The 16,041-nt window shown below is 40.8% G+C and overlaps 3 protein-coding genes across 4 annotated transcripts in view; 1 reads left to right on the forward strand and 2 right to left on the reverse strand.

Moving 5' to 3' along the window:
* Positions 1–16,041, reverse strand: part of LOC126564707 (homogentisate 1,2-dioxygenase) — a 650,355-nt gene that overhangs the window by 611,144 nt on the left and 23,170 nt on the right. The gene's annotated exons all lie outside the window — the stretch shown is intronic.
* LOC126565684 (uncharacterized) overlaps positions 1–16,041 on the reverse strand; it is a 343,737-nt gene that overhangs the window by 136,347 nt on the left and 191,349 nt on the right. The window lies entirely within an intron of this gene.
* Positions 7,273–11,313, forward strand: LOC126560390 (6-phosphofructo-2-kinase/fructose-2,6-bisphosphatase-like). The gene is made up of 8 exons (XM_050216350.1): positions 7,273–7,454; positions 7,955–8,137; positions 9,487–9,566; positions 9,644–10,027; positions 10,119–10,259; positions 10,334–10,661; positions 10,743–10,870; positions 11,218–11,313. The coding sequence occupies exons 1-8, from the start codon at positions 7,346–7,348 to the stop codon at positions 11,311–11,313; spliced, it is 1,449 nt and encodes a 482-aa protein (XP_050072307.1). The 5' UTR covers positions 7,273–7,345.

The raw sequence follows: 16,041 nt of genomic DNA on the forward strand, positions 1-16,041 counted from the left end.
TACGCACCCAGCTTCTCGGTTTCTTTAGGGCAAGGCCACGCGCAAATTATCGCCAACTTAAAAGACGAAACAGTATGCTCCAACAACCAACCATGTACGGGCTGCTTGCTCAGATGCAAAAGTAAAGCACAAGAAATTCGCAAAGTAGTTGCCAAAAATGTGCCGGCCAGTTTCATTAAATCAATTACAGCGTGTTCGGTTGGTGAGAGTGAGGTGCGCTCCAATAATAAAAACTGCAAAACCGCGTGCGATGCTGCGTTTGGCGTGAAAATCAAACTTTTGGGCAGCTAATGCACTTCGTTCGTTCGATCCATCCAGTGTGTGGGGTTCGGTGGTTGCAGCAATATGCCAGTTGAGTCCTTTTTATTGTTTCCGCGTTAAATTATTGCTTGATTTATGCAACGATCGCTGATGATTAAACTTTTTAGCACCTAGAATAGTGATTTCCGCCGGGAATTTTGGCTTCGTGGAAAAAGTATGGAAAGGAAACGAAACGAGTTATAGTACGAAAAAATGCAAAATAGTTGATTTTGCGATACGAGTTTGCGAGTTGGTGACAATAACAGGTTTATTGTTTCATTTATGGATACGTAAATTGATGAACCGATTGGCTTCGGTGTAAACTGGAGCAGATTTAAAACTGTTGCCGTGGGTTTACTTTTACTTTCTGATAATGTGAAAGGAGAAGATCGCAGGTAGAATCAGAGGATAGCTCAATGTCATGACATTTTCATTATTGATCAGTAACAGTTGATCCTCGGATAAATATTTAAGCATGCTTTTGAGTACTTGCTGTAAATGATCTTCGATTTCTCAGAGCATCAACGTTGCATGCCTGTTAGAGTTGCACCAGATAATACGTCCCAAAGGAGATTCATCCACCGCCAGCCCTATAGCGAAGCTCCACTTATGCTCATTAGCTCACAAAACCTGCCTAGCACACCTATAGACTGGCTTGAATCATTGGACATGATCATGGCAGCGGCATAAAACCACAATCCTGCGTCCCATCCAGCCAGATCAGCCACAGCTCACTTTCAATGACATCTCGATGTAAAGCGAGAAAGTGAGCTTGTGCGATTGATTGGCCCGTCCGACGGTTGCACTCGGGCAGGGCAAACGTTTGTGCCAATAATGTATTCTTATCTTAACCTACAAAGCACCTATCTAAACCACTATAACCGATCGGCGCAGCTCGCGCATAAACCGCCCGGGAAATTATCCCGAGTCGCGTGTTTACAGTGTAGAGTATAAGCAAAACAACAACAACGGAAAAAAAACGTCCCCCATAGTTGAAGACGGTTCAGTCGGTCAGTCCGTCAGTCGGGCGAACTTCTTCTGGACGGGAGAAATCAGTTCAGGGGCAAACGCGCATATAAGAAAGGATCGCCCATGGAAGAGAAGAAATTGAAAGGAACTGGACGGAGTAGGAAAAAGGTCAACAGATTTCTCCCGCCGGGAATGATGATCTTCCTTTCTGTTGGGTTTCTCTATCTTTTTTCCGATCGTAGACGAACGCAGAATTAACGGGTTTTTGGGTAGGAGTGTGTACGGTAATAATTCTGTCGAATAAATATGCAAATGCATACCGAGTGATTTGAACCGTAGCGATTCGGGTTGTTTTTTTGCACCAAGACAATTTTTTTACTCAAATGCCTGAAATTGATATGGATTTATTTAAGACATTGAGCAGCTGAGTTTATGTTATCAGTGAAAGCAAGAAGCATTGTGCTATTTATAAATGAAATCATTTTGAATGAACATATTGACTTTGTTTCATATTTTGAGGGGCAAATGCACTACAATGTAATTTATCATTTATTCGTTTGTTAAAGTTTTCAGTATAGTCTCTCGTGGTCATTTAGCAAACATAGTCTGGCCTAATAACCACAAAATTTTTATCACATGATAGCAAAACTACTTGAACCATTATATTTGATTGCAATTCTAGTTCTATCCCAACATTTGGTCAGTAACGTACAAATTCTGAAAGACCTTCCTGACTTTTTAAATCTTATAACACATCACCAAGGACGTATTTAGTCCTTCGAATACCTTAAGCGAAATGGAAGTTGGGTCCCCTACCACATAGAATTCAGGGAGAAAACATGGGGGAAAAGTTCTTTGTGGATTCGGGACCTCTTTCCAGCTCGGAGTCCCTCACGGTCGCTCATTCCACGGACCGTTAAACCCATCTCCAGTATTTTAAAACATTTCCAGTTAAAATTGAAGCATTCGAACAAGAAATAAACATCAAACGAAGGTCAGTTATCATATTAGAAAATATTGTTAAGAGTTGCCTAAACTCCTATATCAGCGTTGGAATGGAAGTTAAAGCCAAATCAACAATTTTCTTAGCTTCGACAGTAGAAAGTGCTATCAGTGCATGCATAAATTTAAACACTTTTATGTATTTGACGAATTTGTTCCTTTTTCCCAACCATTTCATACATTTTCATCGATCGCCCTCCTCCAGCATTACTCGACGCTTGTCGTGCAAGTTGCATAAGTCTCTTTAGCCGATCGCTATCGATCCACTGTCGTACGCACATAAATGCATAAATATGTAGCGCATACTCTATTTTCCCGTCCAATCAACTGGAACGTTTTGCAGCGAAACTATCAGGAAATTAACGAACGCATTTTCCCCAGGTGTGTGCGTGTTCCTCTACGGCTGAGCATCGGAACAAACCGGGTTTATTTATTTATTATTATTTTTCTTCCCCTTTGCCGAGACTAAAATGCCGGTGGTACTGAAGTGTGGTGCCTAGGAAAAACTGTCTAGCCATATTGCAAGCATGAAAACGATGGTTTTGGGAGGAGGAAGTACGAAGTGCTCCAATGCGTTTAGTTAATTTATCGTTAAAAACTTGCTCGAGTGTCACCCGGTTTGGTGGTATTTTGTGCTCTTATATTTGCCTGAAAGTTGTTACCTTTGATACCTCGTTAAATCGCTGTTTCACCTAAGATTTGATGGAGCACAGCATGGAAAACTGTATCAACCTCATTGCTTTGTACCAATAAAAGCTGAAGTAGTGGTGGAGGATATCTGCTCTACAGTAAACGTAATTATTGTTTTATAAAATATTAACAATATTTAATTTATGATCCTTAAGAAGGCGTAATGAAATACGAAAGCAAATTCAACTGAAACTATAGATTTTCTTTATAAATTCTATAAATTTACACGATGTCTGCACTATAATAACTTATTTTTTTTACCTCAAGCACAGTGGAGATTACATTCCAGTTTTGGAGGCAGTAGACCTGTTGCACGGCTACGTTTGGCTGTAGTCGAGCACCTACAGCTTTGTACGGTTCACGGTTCCTGACTAAACGACTTACTTGTTTTGCTTCTCGCTTCGTCTTAGTTTAGTTTAGATTTACCTTTTTTTTCAATGGCAGAGTCAATCTTTTAGCTTCTTTTTTTTTTTGTTCTTCGCTAATCAAGCATGTTTGCCAGCCGGCCTTACAAGATCTGGTAGGATATTGAAAAATTCCATCAGCGTAGATCCGTTTCAGTATGTAGGGAAAAAGGCGAGGGAATCAGGAGTAACTTAAACACACACTTTTACTGAATATAATACAGTCCTTATCAGAACTATACGAACACTTGTTTTTAGGAATAAAACAATAAGTAGAAAAGATAGTTTGAATGTTTGAACTATTAAGTTGTAGAGCATAACATTAGAGAGTTGGAGGATATTGAAAAAATATAGCAAAATTCTTTATACTCTCAGAACATGTTAGTTACTCCCTGAATTTCGAATCTTCTGTTAATAAGCAAATTATCCGCTTTTTCCCGCATGCAATTCGGTGTGCTGTTGTATCTGTTCTACATAGGGGTGCCCAACTGGCTCAAACATTGTTATATTTTTGTTTATATCTTTTCCAATATTATCTCACATTTTTCCTTTCTAAAAAGTTTATTGTCTTAGTTTTATGATAAGCTTCCAATTTGAAGCTACCCGTGTGAAGCAACGTTTGTCGTATGTTTAGCAAATTTTCTCTACACTTGTTATTTTATTGAACAACTTAGGGTGTTGTTGTCATGTGCAACAGCAATTTGAAAGATTGTAGAAAAAACCTTACGACTTAAAAAATACATGCATTCGATACTTCGATTAATCTAATTATACAATTATACAATTATATCTTGACCATTAAAAGCTGCATCGCTGGGAGGCAAATATGTAAAAAAATTAATCAAAAATATATTTACTTTCACAAACGATCGTTTTATGCTACTGGTATTTTGGTTATTTTTTTATGAAAACGTTACATTCGTTGAGAAAAATATTTTCCTCAAATGTTTGTAAAGTTATGGTACATTAAGGAATTTAAAATGCTTAAATTTTTTTGTCAAATTGTGTATAAAATTATGCAAACAAGTTTAAAATACATGTTTTATTATTTTAAACAACTTACTAGAACATAGAATAAAGCTATCTGTTCTCGTATTTCTCGTAGTTCTAATCAGGACTCTAATCCATCTGCAGAGCCCACTTATAATAAGAGCGTAATTATTATTCGAGAGATTATTCGAATAGAGTAATGTTTAGTTTTAAAAATGTTAAGTCATGCTAGTTTCAGAACCTCTAATTAATAATGTTTTAATGTACAATACGGCATTATACCGTCATAATTAATTATAAATAAATAAATATTTTAGTATGACGGTTTAGAGCCTTAAGGACAACGCCAAATCCCTAATGTAAGTGAAGAAATTATCAATTTAAATTTTCGTTTGCTGCTGTGTCAAACATGTCTATAAAATGGCACACCAAAAAGGTGTTATTGCTGTCGACAATAAGCTTTAGATTTTGCACCCTATTTATCATTGTCATTCCGCACTACTATGCATCGAGATCCTGCTACAACAACTCACCAGTTTTAATTGTGACACAGTAAGTGTGAAAAATCTATTTTTACATGCACACTTTTACTTCTCACGGTGGAAAGCACAACCGGTCGGAAACAAAATGTTACAAAGAGCGAAATAAAACAATTCCACCGTACAAGAGTAAACGAAAGCAGACCGTAATGTAAACATAACCTAGCGAAACCAAAAGGGAGGCACGTCCTGAAAGCCCATACGTCATTGTGATCACACGACACCAGACACCAAACAGCAAGCGACCAAGGCGGTGGGGAAAAGGTCCATGGTCTATTTATCGTTGACATGCGCAGTTTTACGGTAGACACGGAGACGGGCTCTTCTAAGTAGCGAGAGAGAGGCAGTTTAAACAACAACAGTACAATATAGCGTCAGTTTGTCTGCCGGTTCTTCCATATTTTTTGGGGGAATAAAAATTAACAAACATGTAAATAAATTCACCATATCTCTATTCTGGGAAAAACTAGCCGTTGATGGACCTAACTCTGAGTATAACTCTCAAAAGCAGCAAATGCAACTTGTTGCAACTTCAACACGACGCACACTAGTCAGTCAACGATCGCTCGAAGGAAATATTTCACAAAAATCCTGGTGCAATTTTCCTACCACCTACAGCACCAGCAGTTAATTTATTTTGCCCGAAGGTGTTTAATATGACTTTCAAATACATATCTTCACCATCGGGGAAGCGCGTACCAGTGTATCGTATCAGGTTGGGTGGCGTTTTACGATTTCAAGAACCAACGCACACACCCACAACCGTTGGGTCGCTCTTTTTTTTTTTTTTGCGCGCGGCGCCCAAACCCAGATACGTACGCATTTCTCTGTTTGTGGCAATACGCATTCGTGTTCTCGCGGCCCGAGCGGCAAAGGGGTTGATTTGGAAGTGACCGTAGATATCATTTTATTTTTCATTTGTCTTGAAGGAAATTTCTTATCCAATTTAACTTCAGGATTAAGGGCTTCTAGCTGAATAGGTGCTAGAAAACAATCCGGAGCTCATATGTGGTTCCTAGTGAACTTCACAAGTTACATTATAAACATTGTATAAAAACAGACCTCCAAGAATGGCCAATGCACTGAGCCATCTTTTTTCGGTGTAGCAAATTATGCCAAATAAATTTTACGTACATAATTTCTAGAGTACAGAGTTCTGATTTATGTGAATGAATCTTTTGATTACTAGGTGGATTTTTGGAAGCTAATAGCTAAGCTTAGTTAAGCAGCAAGCTTTTTGTAGATTCGTGTAGTGGAATTTTGCACTCAGTTCGGGGAGATTTGCCACATGACTGCGTCAATCTTTTCAGACGATCGGAGCTTCCCTGTTTAAATGACCCGAATGAAAAATATTATCAAATAGTTGGTTGATATCGGAACGTCGGATCACTCACATTTAAACGGGTTTAGCACTAAAACAAAAAAAAATAGAACCTATGAAAATAACTGCCTTTTTGAGCTAGTGTTGCTTGCTAAATTCCAAAGCTGCTAGCAAATTTCTCCCTAGCGAATGTAAATCCCATTATAGGATTGCACAATTTCTGTACAATACTAGCGTTACTAACGCTATTTTTTAGCAAGTCTTTCTTAATCAACCACATCGTTTTGAGGACTATTCTTTAAGACCTTATTTTCTCAGATATTTTTGGCTTAGTAATTAAGCATGTATTGTATTCATTTTTCGAACCTCCATGCCAGTGTACTGTTTTGCTGACACTTTAGTACTCGCTTAGTATTTAGTAAACAGTAACTTAGACGCCCAGACCAGACACTTCCAACACAACCCTCAGTCGATCGGATTTCGGTTGCGCTTCGTGTCTCTGTATGGGTTGTCTGCTACTCGCCGGACGGAACGTTGGGCCGTATCGGTGGATTTGAAGAAATGGTCCCAGTTCATTGCCTTCGGTTCGGGCGTGTGTGTAGCGAGAGCGTTTGAGCGTTTGCTCACCAAAAGTATCCCGTGCCTCCCGACAAAACGGTAAGAAGGCCCTTACGTACAAACGCACCCACCTCTCCCAGTGCGAGCAACGACGCACACACATGCGCCCAAGCCGCGAGCACGGCCTGTGAGGAGGTTTGAGCACGGTGTTCCTAACCCATACACACCTAGAACCGTGTTGTGTGTCCTCGACTAGAGTTTCCTAGCCCTCGAAGAAGACCCTCGCGAAAAGAAAGGCCAATTCTTCGTCCGGGCAAAGTGTTGGCAAAGTGGTGCGAGATGGGTGCAGCTACACGCGTGCCATATCTGGCTGAGTAGTCGTGGTGGCGCACGGTGTGTGCTCAGCTCCACACACTGTCGGAGCAAAAACGAAAGGGAAAACCACAACACACACGCACGCAAGCAGCCCCGCTCGGTCGTCGTGCACACAGGGCAGTGTTGTGGCGGTGGAAATTTCACTTTTGTTTTCAGTTTTCCAATCGCACACCCGGTGCAGCATCCCGAGCACACGTATGAACTGCGTTGCGGCTTCCGTTTCGACTGCGTTCGTTGAAAACGACGACGACGACAACGACGAGGATGGTGGTGATAACGGCGATGATAAGTGCAGTGCCAACACAAGTAAATAGCCAGCACAATTTGGGTCGGGACCAATCTGTCAACCCCCGGGGCGGTTTATGGTGGAATCGAACGTGTATCCGCCGCTTGTTTTGATTGGCTGAAGGGTTGTTGTAGCGGCTTTGAAAATCGCAACAGATCAGAACATCAGTTAACGAAGGAATAAGGTGTTGTTGTACTGTTTGAGGATTTCCTCGCATAATAGTGTGCAAGTGTTCAAATCACCGACAAGTCATCTTATCAGCAAACATCGTGTTGATCTTTTTCCCCCTTTTTTGAAGTGTTCTCTTGAAGTCTTGGGCTTTGTGTACAGTGGGGAAGCTACTAGTTCGATTGCGGAACGCAATTCAATGCTTCCTGTCACGAAATGTCACAACCAATATTAACAACCACACGTTGATCCACGGTCATTCAATATCCATAACCTTAGTGTCCTTCCTGCTCGTTCAAGAACTGTTACTCAACGACATTTTTCCCCGTTTTCTTCCTTCACACTTCGGCAGGAACACGCGATGGAGCAACAATGGCGGCAATACCGGCCACACTAGCACCCGGCAACACGGTCAAACCTTGCCCGCTGCGAGCACCGCTCGTCGTCACCGTTGTGGGATTGCCTTGCAGGGGCAAATCGTTGGCCGCCCACAAAGTAGCCCGACATCTGAGCTGGCGTGGCGAAAGCGCCAAAGGTGAGTAATCATTGTGAGGACCTCGCCGGAAGATTCGTAACAATCCTCTCATCGATCTATTGGTTCATTGGTGTTTCAAAATGTCTTCAAAAACTCTTCTTCGTTTTGTGCTTGATACACACACACACACGCACACCGTGGAAAGTGGAAAATCGACGGTCACTTTCAATGTCACGCACCAAGGTCACCACACTGGGACTGGATGGGTGTTTTTGTTTACGTTTGTTCGGAGGCGCGCGAGCGCAAACGTCCGTCTCGTACGGTTTATTGTGCATTTACTTAAGCCGTTACTTTCACATCAACGCGCGGTGCACGGGTATAAAACCCGGTCCAGTTGCGGGACGATGTGTTTGGTCAGTTGCATCGGCACGAACGGAAATGCGATTGTGGGTTGATGGAATTTAAAAGTCAATTTTTGACTTCGTAGAGAGCATGGTTTTTGTTACTGTTACTGTTGATTGCATCAAGCGCTTGCAAGACGAAAATTTCAAGATCGCCTTACGGCTTTAATTTTGGGAACATTAATTGGACGAAATTAAAAGCGATTAAAGGTAACGAGTACAGTAGCAATAATAGCTATTATGTACTAATATTTACTTGGAAAAAGGTAAATAATTATCATTTTGTGCTTCAATGAAGGTTTAACTTACTGTTAAACCTGTCAAGCGCTACAACTGATCATTGCAGCGTTTCTCAGTTTAGGCCTAGCACGCATCATCTGTTCCTTAGTGATGACCCTAACATATTTGACACAAGACGAGTCATCCAGTGTCCGATGGATTGAGAAGACCCATAGAAGGCTGGTTACCTGTCATTGAAGGCTCCCATTCCTGTCGTGTGTAGATCCTCGCCGTTGTCGCCTCTACCGGTCCGGTTCTGTGTAATTCATGCATTATTATTGTTGGTCAAATGTGGGTCCAAAATCCTTCTAAATATTTTCTTTTCTAAATCCGCCCAAGACCATTCTGCTTGTTTTGCACAGGGCCCTCGATCCATCAGGATACTCGCCGATGTCGCCTCTACCGGTCCGGCCCCGTAAAATTCGTGTATTGACCTTATTATCCTTTGTCAGATATGGGCCTAAAATCCTTTTAAATACTTTCTGTTCAAAACTCGCCCAAGACCATTCTGTTTATTTCGGACAGGTTCCATATCTTCATGGACATGTTCCGTTTATAGTTTTGTAACGCTTGATCGTTCCTTTGGTAGCATTCTGCAACGTCGGAGTGGTTCAAACTAATGAGAACTAAGTCATCTGTGTATCCTGGTAACCGGATTGACATATGAGAGAATTTTTCCACGTGTGTGATGACTTAACAAAGTTTCGCTTTCTACATTTCCTTTTGCAGTTTTTACCGTGAATGAAAATGCTACCAGCGATACGCTCAATGAGATTAGTCTTTTCTTCAAGGAAGGAAATAATGTTGCGGTATGTCTACTTTCAAAGCATAGAAAATCATGTTTTAAATAAGAACACAATAAAACGAAACAAAATTTTCCTTACAGATCATCGATGGTATGCACCTGGCACGGGCCGCTCGCCAAACCGTGGCCACCTTTTGCGCCGATGCCGTCTTTCATCATCTGCTGATCGAGTTCACGTGCAACGACAAATGCCTGCAGGAGAATGTTGCGGACACGGTACAGTTTTACCACAAGCTCGATCAGAACATCGACTGGGAGCGGCGCTTCCGGGAGAGTAACGATCACCATACGGCACACTTTGAGCCGTGCTCACCGCTCGAGGGGCCACTGATTACGGTCAACAACTCCGAGGACCCGATGTATCACTCGGTGACGGCACGTGGCGTTCGTGGTGCTATCCAGACGGACATTCTGGGTGTTTTGGCTAGCCCAGTTATACGGCAGCAAACGTTTTACTTCAGCCGGGTAAGGAAATGGAGAAGAAAAGCGCACACAGCAGTAGCAAGTGGGAAGATCTTCAATACTTATTCAAATTGTTTTCTTCTCAAACGCTTAGCACGGTGAATCGGAGTATAATGTGTTGGGACGCATCGGTGGAGATGCGGATTTGTCCCCACGGGGCATGAAGTATGCCGAACGGTTGGCCCGACAGCTGGGAGGTCCCGGATCGGCACCGGACAGTCCTCGGCCAAAAGTGGTGAGTAGGAAAACGATTCCTATCCAAAGGATTGTATCAACTAACGAGTTCTATTGCTTTTTTTTTTTTTTTAGATCTGGACATCTGAGCTACGACGTACGATCCACACCGTCCAGAACATCCCAGGCCCCCGGGCAGCTATTAAAGATCTCAACGAGATTAATGCCGGTATCTGCGAGGGATTAACGTATGAGGAAATTCAGGAAAGATTCCCGCAGGAATTTGCCTGGCGCGATCAGGACAAGTTCAAGTACCGGTACCCACACGGCGAGTCCTATTTGGATCTGTTGCAGCGTGTAGATAGTGTGGTGCAGGCCCTACTGACCAATACCGATGTGTTGGTCGTGTCGCACCAGGCCGTTCTGCGTTGCATTATGGCGTACTTCAAGGGAGTTAAACCAGGTATAGGGAGGATTCTAAATCAATTACTGATTTCAAACAAAAAAGGAAAACTATCTTAACGATCATTCCTTGTAATTTTAGATGATGTGCCGTACATTAATGTGCCGTTGCATACGCTTCTAATCGTACGATCGTATGGATATGATTTCGTCGTGGAAACAGTTCCACTAAAGGTGGAATGTGTAGATACTTATCGCATCCAACCGAAGGTAAGCATAGAAATTAAACTAAGTAGAAACGTTGTGGACAATTTATCATTTAAAATTAATGTTAAAATTAAGCATATTTTCTTTAAAAAGTGGTCTGCTTTTAAAGAGCATTTTTTAAATTTAAAGTTGCTTCAATTGATTCTACATGTACTAGATTGGATAGGTCGAAAACAAATCACCTTTTTATGCTTTAGATTAATATGAAATGTTTTTCATTAAAATCAAACATTAACGATTTAAATCAAATTTAACGATAATAATCGATTCTTAGTCATTTTGAGCACTAAAAATGAAATGAATAATAAACGAAAAATTAAATTTCATTCACCATTCTAATCTTTTGCCAGAACTGCTCTACTAGCCGTACCACGGCGGATGCCCTGACGACTGTGCCGGCTCATTTTGATGCACCGCTTTCACAACAAATGTCCACAATCAGCTAGAAAGCCTCAGGCCGAGCTATCAGAGCAAGATTCGTTACCGGAAGGATTGCAATAAATGATAAGCGGCGGCTCGTCTTATCTTGCGCCATCGTCATATACACAAAAAAAAAAACGGTAGAAGCCTACAATAAATAGTTTGTCAAGTGGCGATAGAGCAAAACCACAAAATACTAAAGAATCGCTTTAAAAAAATCCAACCATAACTGGCAAACACAACACGGCATCACACGGATCTTTCAACAGTTCTTCCACAATTGTTCGTACAAACAAAAAAAGGGCATTGTTAGTGAAAGCAACACACAAACGAAGCCCGCGGCGCACACGTGCAATTGAACGTTTAGAGGTGATTTATTAATGTAACGACATGCTGCAAACAAACACAACATGCCTTAGGGATGCGTTTTTCTTTTATTGGCAAAACACAGAGATCCATAGGGCACCCATTGCTTACGGTAATGAGGATTTTTAAGCGAAATTATTTCCAAATCAAGTGTGGTTTTAGAAACATAAGACAGGGCAAAAGAAAAACTTGAAGCTGGTGGTTGTTAAAGCAAACGCTGTCACATGACTCTGAAGGTAAATGAGTGGAAGAAAAGATTGATAATCAGCTGCTAAAGGCGGATAGGTACAGCAGAATGATACAAATGCATTTCTATTGTTTTCTACATTAGGGTTTAAGCAAAGCGAGTGAGTTCTAGAGGTAACTTGAATAGGAAGTCACACACAAAAACGTAAACTAAAAGTCACAGTTACAAAACCCATGGATTATCAATATTTGGAAGGATCAATTTGCAAAGCAAAGTGTGAGGATAAAGATCTGGAAATGCTAAACGAAAAGCGGGACACAAAAGGTGCAAAAACACACAAAAGAAGGTAAAAATTAACAAATGTTGATCAAATCACACACAAAAAAAGAATGGCATAAAATATGTTACTGATACAGTAGGGTTGGGTAGAGAAAGTTTATTTTTAGAAAGCAAGTAAGAAAGCGCTATTGTTTTAAATATACATATATAACGAAAGAAGAGAAATAAAGTAAACAAATGGAGTGAAAATACACGAATCGGATGGATATTGGTTTATGCTGGCAAGAAGCGGCCCATAAGAGGGGTTTTTTTTTAAACTAAAATTAGAACAGTGAAAGAACGCTCAACCCCTATCGCTGAATGCGGAATTTAACGACTGAAGAACGTTCGCTACAGAATGTTTGCGATCTACTCCGGACAAACGCGATGCCCTTTCAATTGCATCGATTTTTGGTTAATTTGGTTCTTGTCGATGAGACGCACAATCGTTAATTGTGGTTCTATTTTGGTTCTGAAAGAAATTACTGAACTCGTGTGGATGAAGCACACGGATTAAAGTGAAGTCCTTGGTTTGAAAAAAAATTATGAATTTAATTGTATATATAGAACGTGGCAAAGCAGAAAACTAAATATGACGCATATCTTGTTAGTAAACACATTCTTTTCGCATATGAAAAAAAATCATCGATGCGTTATTATTAAACTGTTTTCCCTTAGCTCTTTCCTCCGAACAAAAGCATCAATGACGTCGACGGAGCGAGCCAGCGTGCCAGCTCGTGTCACATTGAAAGGCGCTGTTATTATGTTACGATGTTGAACGGCTTTTTTTTTGTTGTTTTATTCTTGAAATTTATTATCACAATTGTGACGCAAGTGGCGACGGGGAATCGTAATCGAAAGTAACGCTTAGAGAGCTCGTGAGTTTGCGCACATACACACTACTAACGGTTAAGGTGCAGAAAGGTCATTCGCCGGTGGATGTTTTTCGCTACCAAAAGCAACAACAAATGCTGGGGAATCTTCCTCAAAAGAGGTGTAAGTGGTGGTGGGCTCGGATCCCCCAAAAAACAGATGTGTGAGCTGAAGGTCACATTCTCAAAGCATGGAAACATGGAACGAAATTGAAAGTGGCGTACTAGAATTATCAGTCGGACACACTGACAGCCGAGCAAGTCGTGCCCCCGTCGAGTCGAGGGATGAAATGGAAAATAACATTGTGAGATTAGAACCCCCCCTTCACACACAAGTGCCGCTTATCAGCAAGAACCGTCCAATGTCGCGAGAGGTGCTGAAATCTATCCCGCGGGTTGTTGTCAATGGGTACCGAAATTATTAAGCGCAATAGAAGAATTGGACCCTCACTATCGCGGGTAGAACTCTACCCCGCCAGTCATCAGCTGATAAGACATCACATCATCAACTTTGTGTGTAACAAGGGTACGATTGTGGAGTAAAAAGTGCATCCAGAAGAAGTTCCCCAATTCCTTATTAAAATCGTTGAAAATTTCCTCTTGTCGGGAAATACCCTTGTCCAATGTCAAACCACATCATACTCACACTTTCCACGAGAGCTGTGTTTTGTGGGTCTGTTGGGAGGAAAAGCGAGTTGTTACCAATTTTCCGAGAGAAGCCCTAGAAGAAACAAAAAACGTTCCCGAACAACCCGAAACATTTTCCCCTCTTTTGCGTGGCTGTGTGCGAGAGCATCAGATTTCATGCTGCTCATCCCCTCCTCGCATTTGCCAACCAACCAACAGTGTGTTAGTGTCAGTGGTTTGCAAGCTGTCTTACCGTTTGGATAAAATTTTATGTATGTAAGTAATTTATTTTTATTTCATGTCGTGCATAAAGAACTAATAAATGATTCAACAATGAAATTAGCATTCTTTCAAGCACAGCACAGCAATCGAAGCAATCGGAATGTACCGTACTGTTTCTTGCGAAGGATACTTGTGATACAAACACGATTATGTATAATTTATGCATTGAAAAATAATTAAATACATTAATCAGAGGCTTCCAATATAAAGGAAACATGTGCAATCAACTCGAAATGCACGCCTTCCAGCACTTTGATGTAGCTATAGCGTGCAAAATATAGCCGGTTTTGCATCACATTTATCATCTTCTTACTTTAACGACCTTGCCAGTTCATACCGCGGGCTTGTAATGGTTCTCTAGATCGATTTGATATTGTATAAATTGATATATTATTTGTTATCTCCCAAGGAAGTATGTTGTGCGATATCTTGACTTTTGGCATTTAACTTGATTCAAACTTTAGTTTAGGTCAGTGCAAGAATAACGCTGCTATAGCCAAAGCAAGCAAAAAAGGTCCCAACTTATAGGCAAAGGCGGATTAACTTACGGATTAACCAGCGGAACCCCACCGGGCAGGGGAGCTTCACCAGCTTCACTGGTTAAACCCACCCCTGGCCAACACTTTTCATTTTAGGATGCAAATCACCCCAAAAAGACCGCTCCCTTCATTCCCCTCAAAACTTAATTTTATGTGCCTCGGTATTATGGGTCCCCCAAACGTCTCCATACGCTGCTGCTTATAGGATGCATTTTTAGCTGTTCCCATACCTAAAATTGCATGAAAATAGGAGGAAAAATGCAGAAGGGTTCATCATCTATTATTTTCATTTAAGCATTTGTTATACTACCAATAGAGTTTTTTTTATTCCAGTAGGATAGCCTAGCCGTAATAGCAGATCTGAGAAGGTACAAAATAAAATACAATTCACATTGTTTGGGAAATATTTTCTCCTCCGAAACAAACTTTGCAATCAGTAGTAGAATTTCTACCAAGTGTTTGATCCGATTCCGTCCAATTTTCGAATCACAGAATGTGTTTTTATATCGCGTTTTTGCATCACCACGCTCTATCATTCACATTTGAATGGGTTTATTCCATAAAATTGTTTGAAAGTTAATGTAACTACTATTTTTTGCACATTAAAATTTATTGCTGCGTTGCAAATAAATGTAAGATTCCACTATCGACTTGAAAAATTCCCCTGAGTGATTCTAAAGTTCCATTATAAGGATCGAAATCCTGTATATGTATGCAAAATAGCCAACAATCTTATTATTATAATACTTAATGAGTTTCATCTTTCTAATTATGTCGAATTCTGTTCTGTACTTTGTTTGATCCGGATTCTAAGAGATATGGATGTTAGTTTTAAATTAAACCACGTGAAAAAAGGAGAAATCCGAATATGTAAGGGAAGTCCATCAAAGCGAAGCAATATTTGTTCCATTTATGAAATTCAAAAGTAGCCTTCAACGTGCATGAGGTGTTCCTATGTATAATTTACGTCATCTATCATCAGATATGATGCCATCAAGAAATGACGGCACGTTACCCGTTTATTGCGCTTTTGGAATCACCTTCACCGCTTACAGATAGTGGGACTAAAGTCTTCTATTTTGAGCCATAACAAGGTTTCTCTATTCTTCTATCAGAATAAAACATTAAATGTGCATAGCATGCAGACACATCTGTCCTCCTACGGCTATTGGCTATTGGCTATGGTTTTTGTTTATAAACTACTGCCCTGCAATTGAATGGTCATGCAACCACATGAGGTTGAGGGGTTGAATTGAACCCTTTCGACCCCAAACAAAAAGCAATTCGTTCGATGCCAAAAATTATGCTTGCCAACAAAAAAAAAAAGAGTAACAGAAAACATTTCTTGGCTCATATGATAGCGCAGATTCAGCGGATCGCACATCGTACGGGTGAAAGAAAGAACTCTCTGTGTGTATGCGTTTGCCGGTTGTACGGATATACGCCGTTGAGTAACGGGGTTTTGTATCCCTCCGGCCAGCATAAGCATATGTATGGTACCAAGCAAAAACTCATGCACATACATACATGCACATGGCGCGAAGAGATGCGCATGACCGGCAT

This window comes from Anopheles maculipalpis, chromosome 3RL (genome assembly GCF_943734695.1).
Source record: "Anopheles maculipalpis chromosome 3RL, idAnoMacuDA_375_x, whole genome shotgun sequence".
NCBI lineage: Eukaryota > Metazoa > Arthropoda > Insecta > Diptera > Culicidae > Anopheles > Anopheles maculipalpis.

Coding starts and splice junctions, on each gene's coding strand:
- LOC126560390 (XM_050216350.1), top strand. CDS start 7,346: ATGAACTGCGTTGCGGCTTCCGTTTCGACTGCGTTCGTTGAAAACGAC. Junction 10,028..10,118: donor AAACGTTTTACTTCAGCCGG/GTAAGGAAATGG, acceptor TCAAACGCTTAG/CACGGTGAATCGGAGTATAA. Junction 10,871..11,217: donor CTTATCGCATCCAACCGAAG/GTAAGCATAGAA, acceptor ATCTTTTGCCAG/AACTGCTCTACTAGCCGTAC.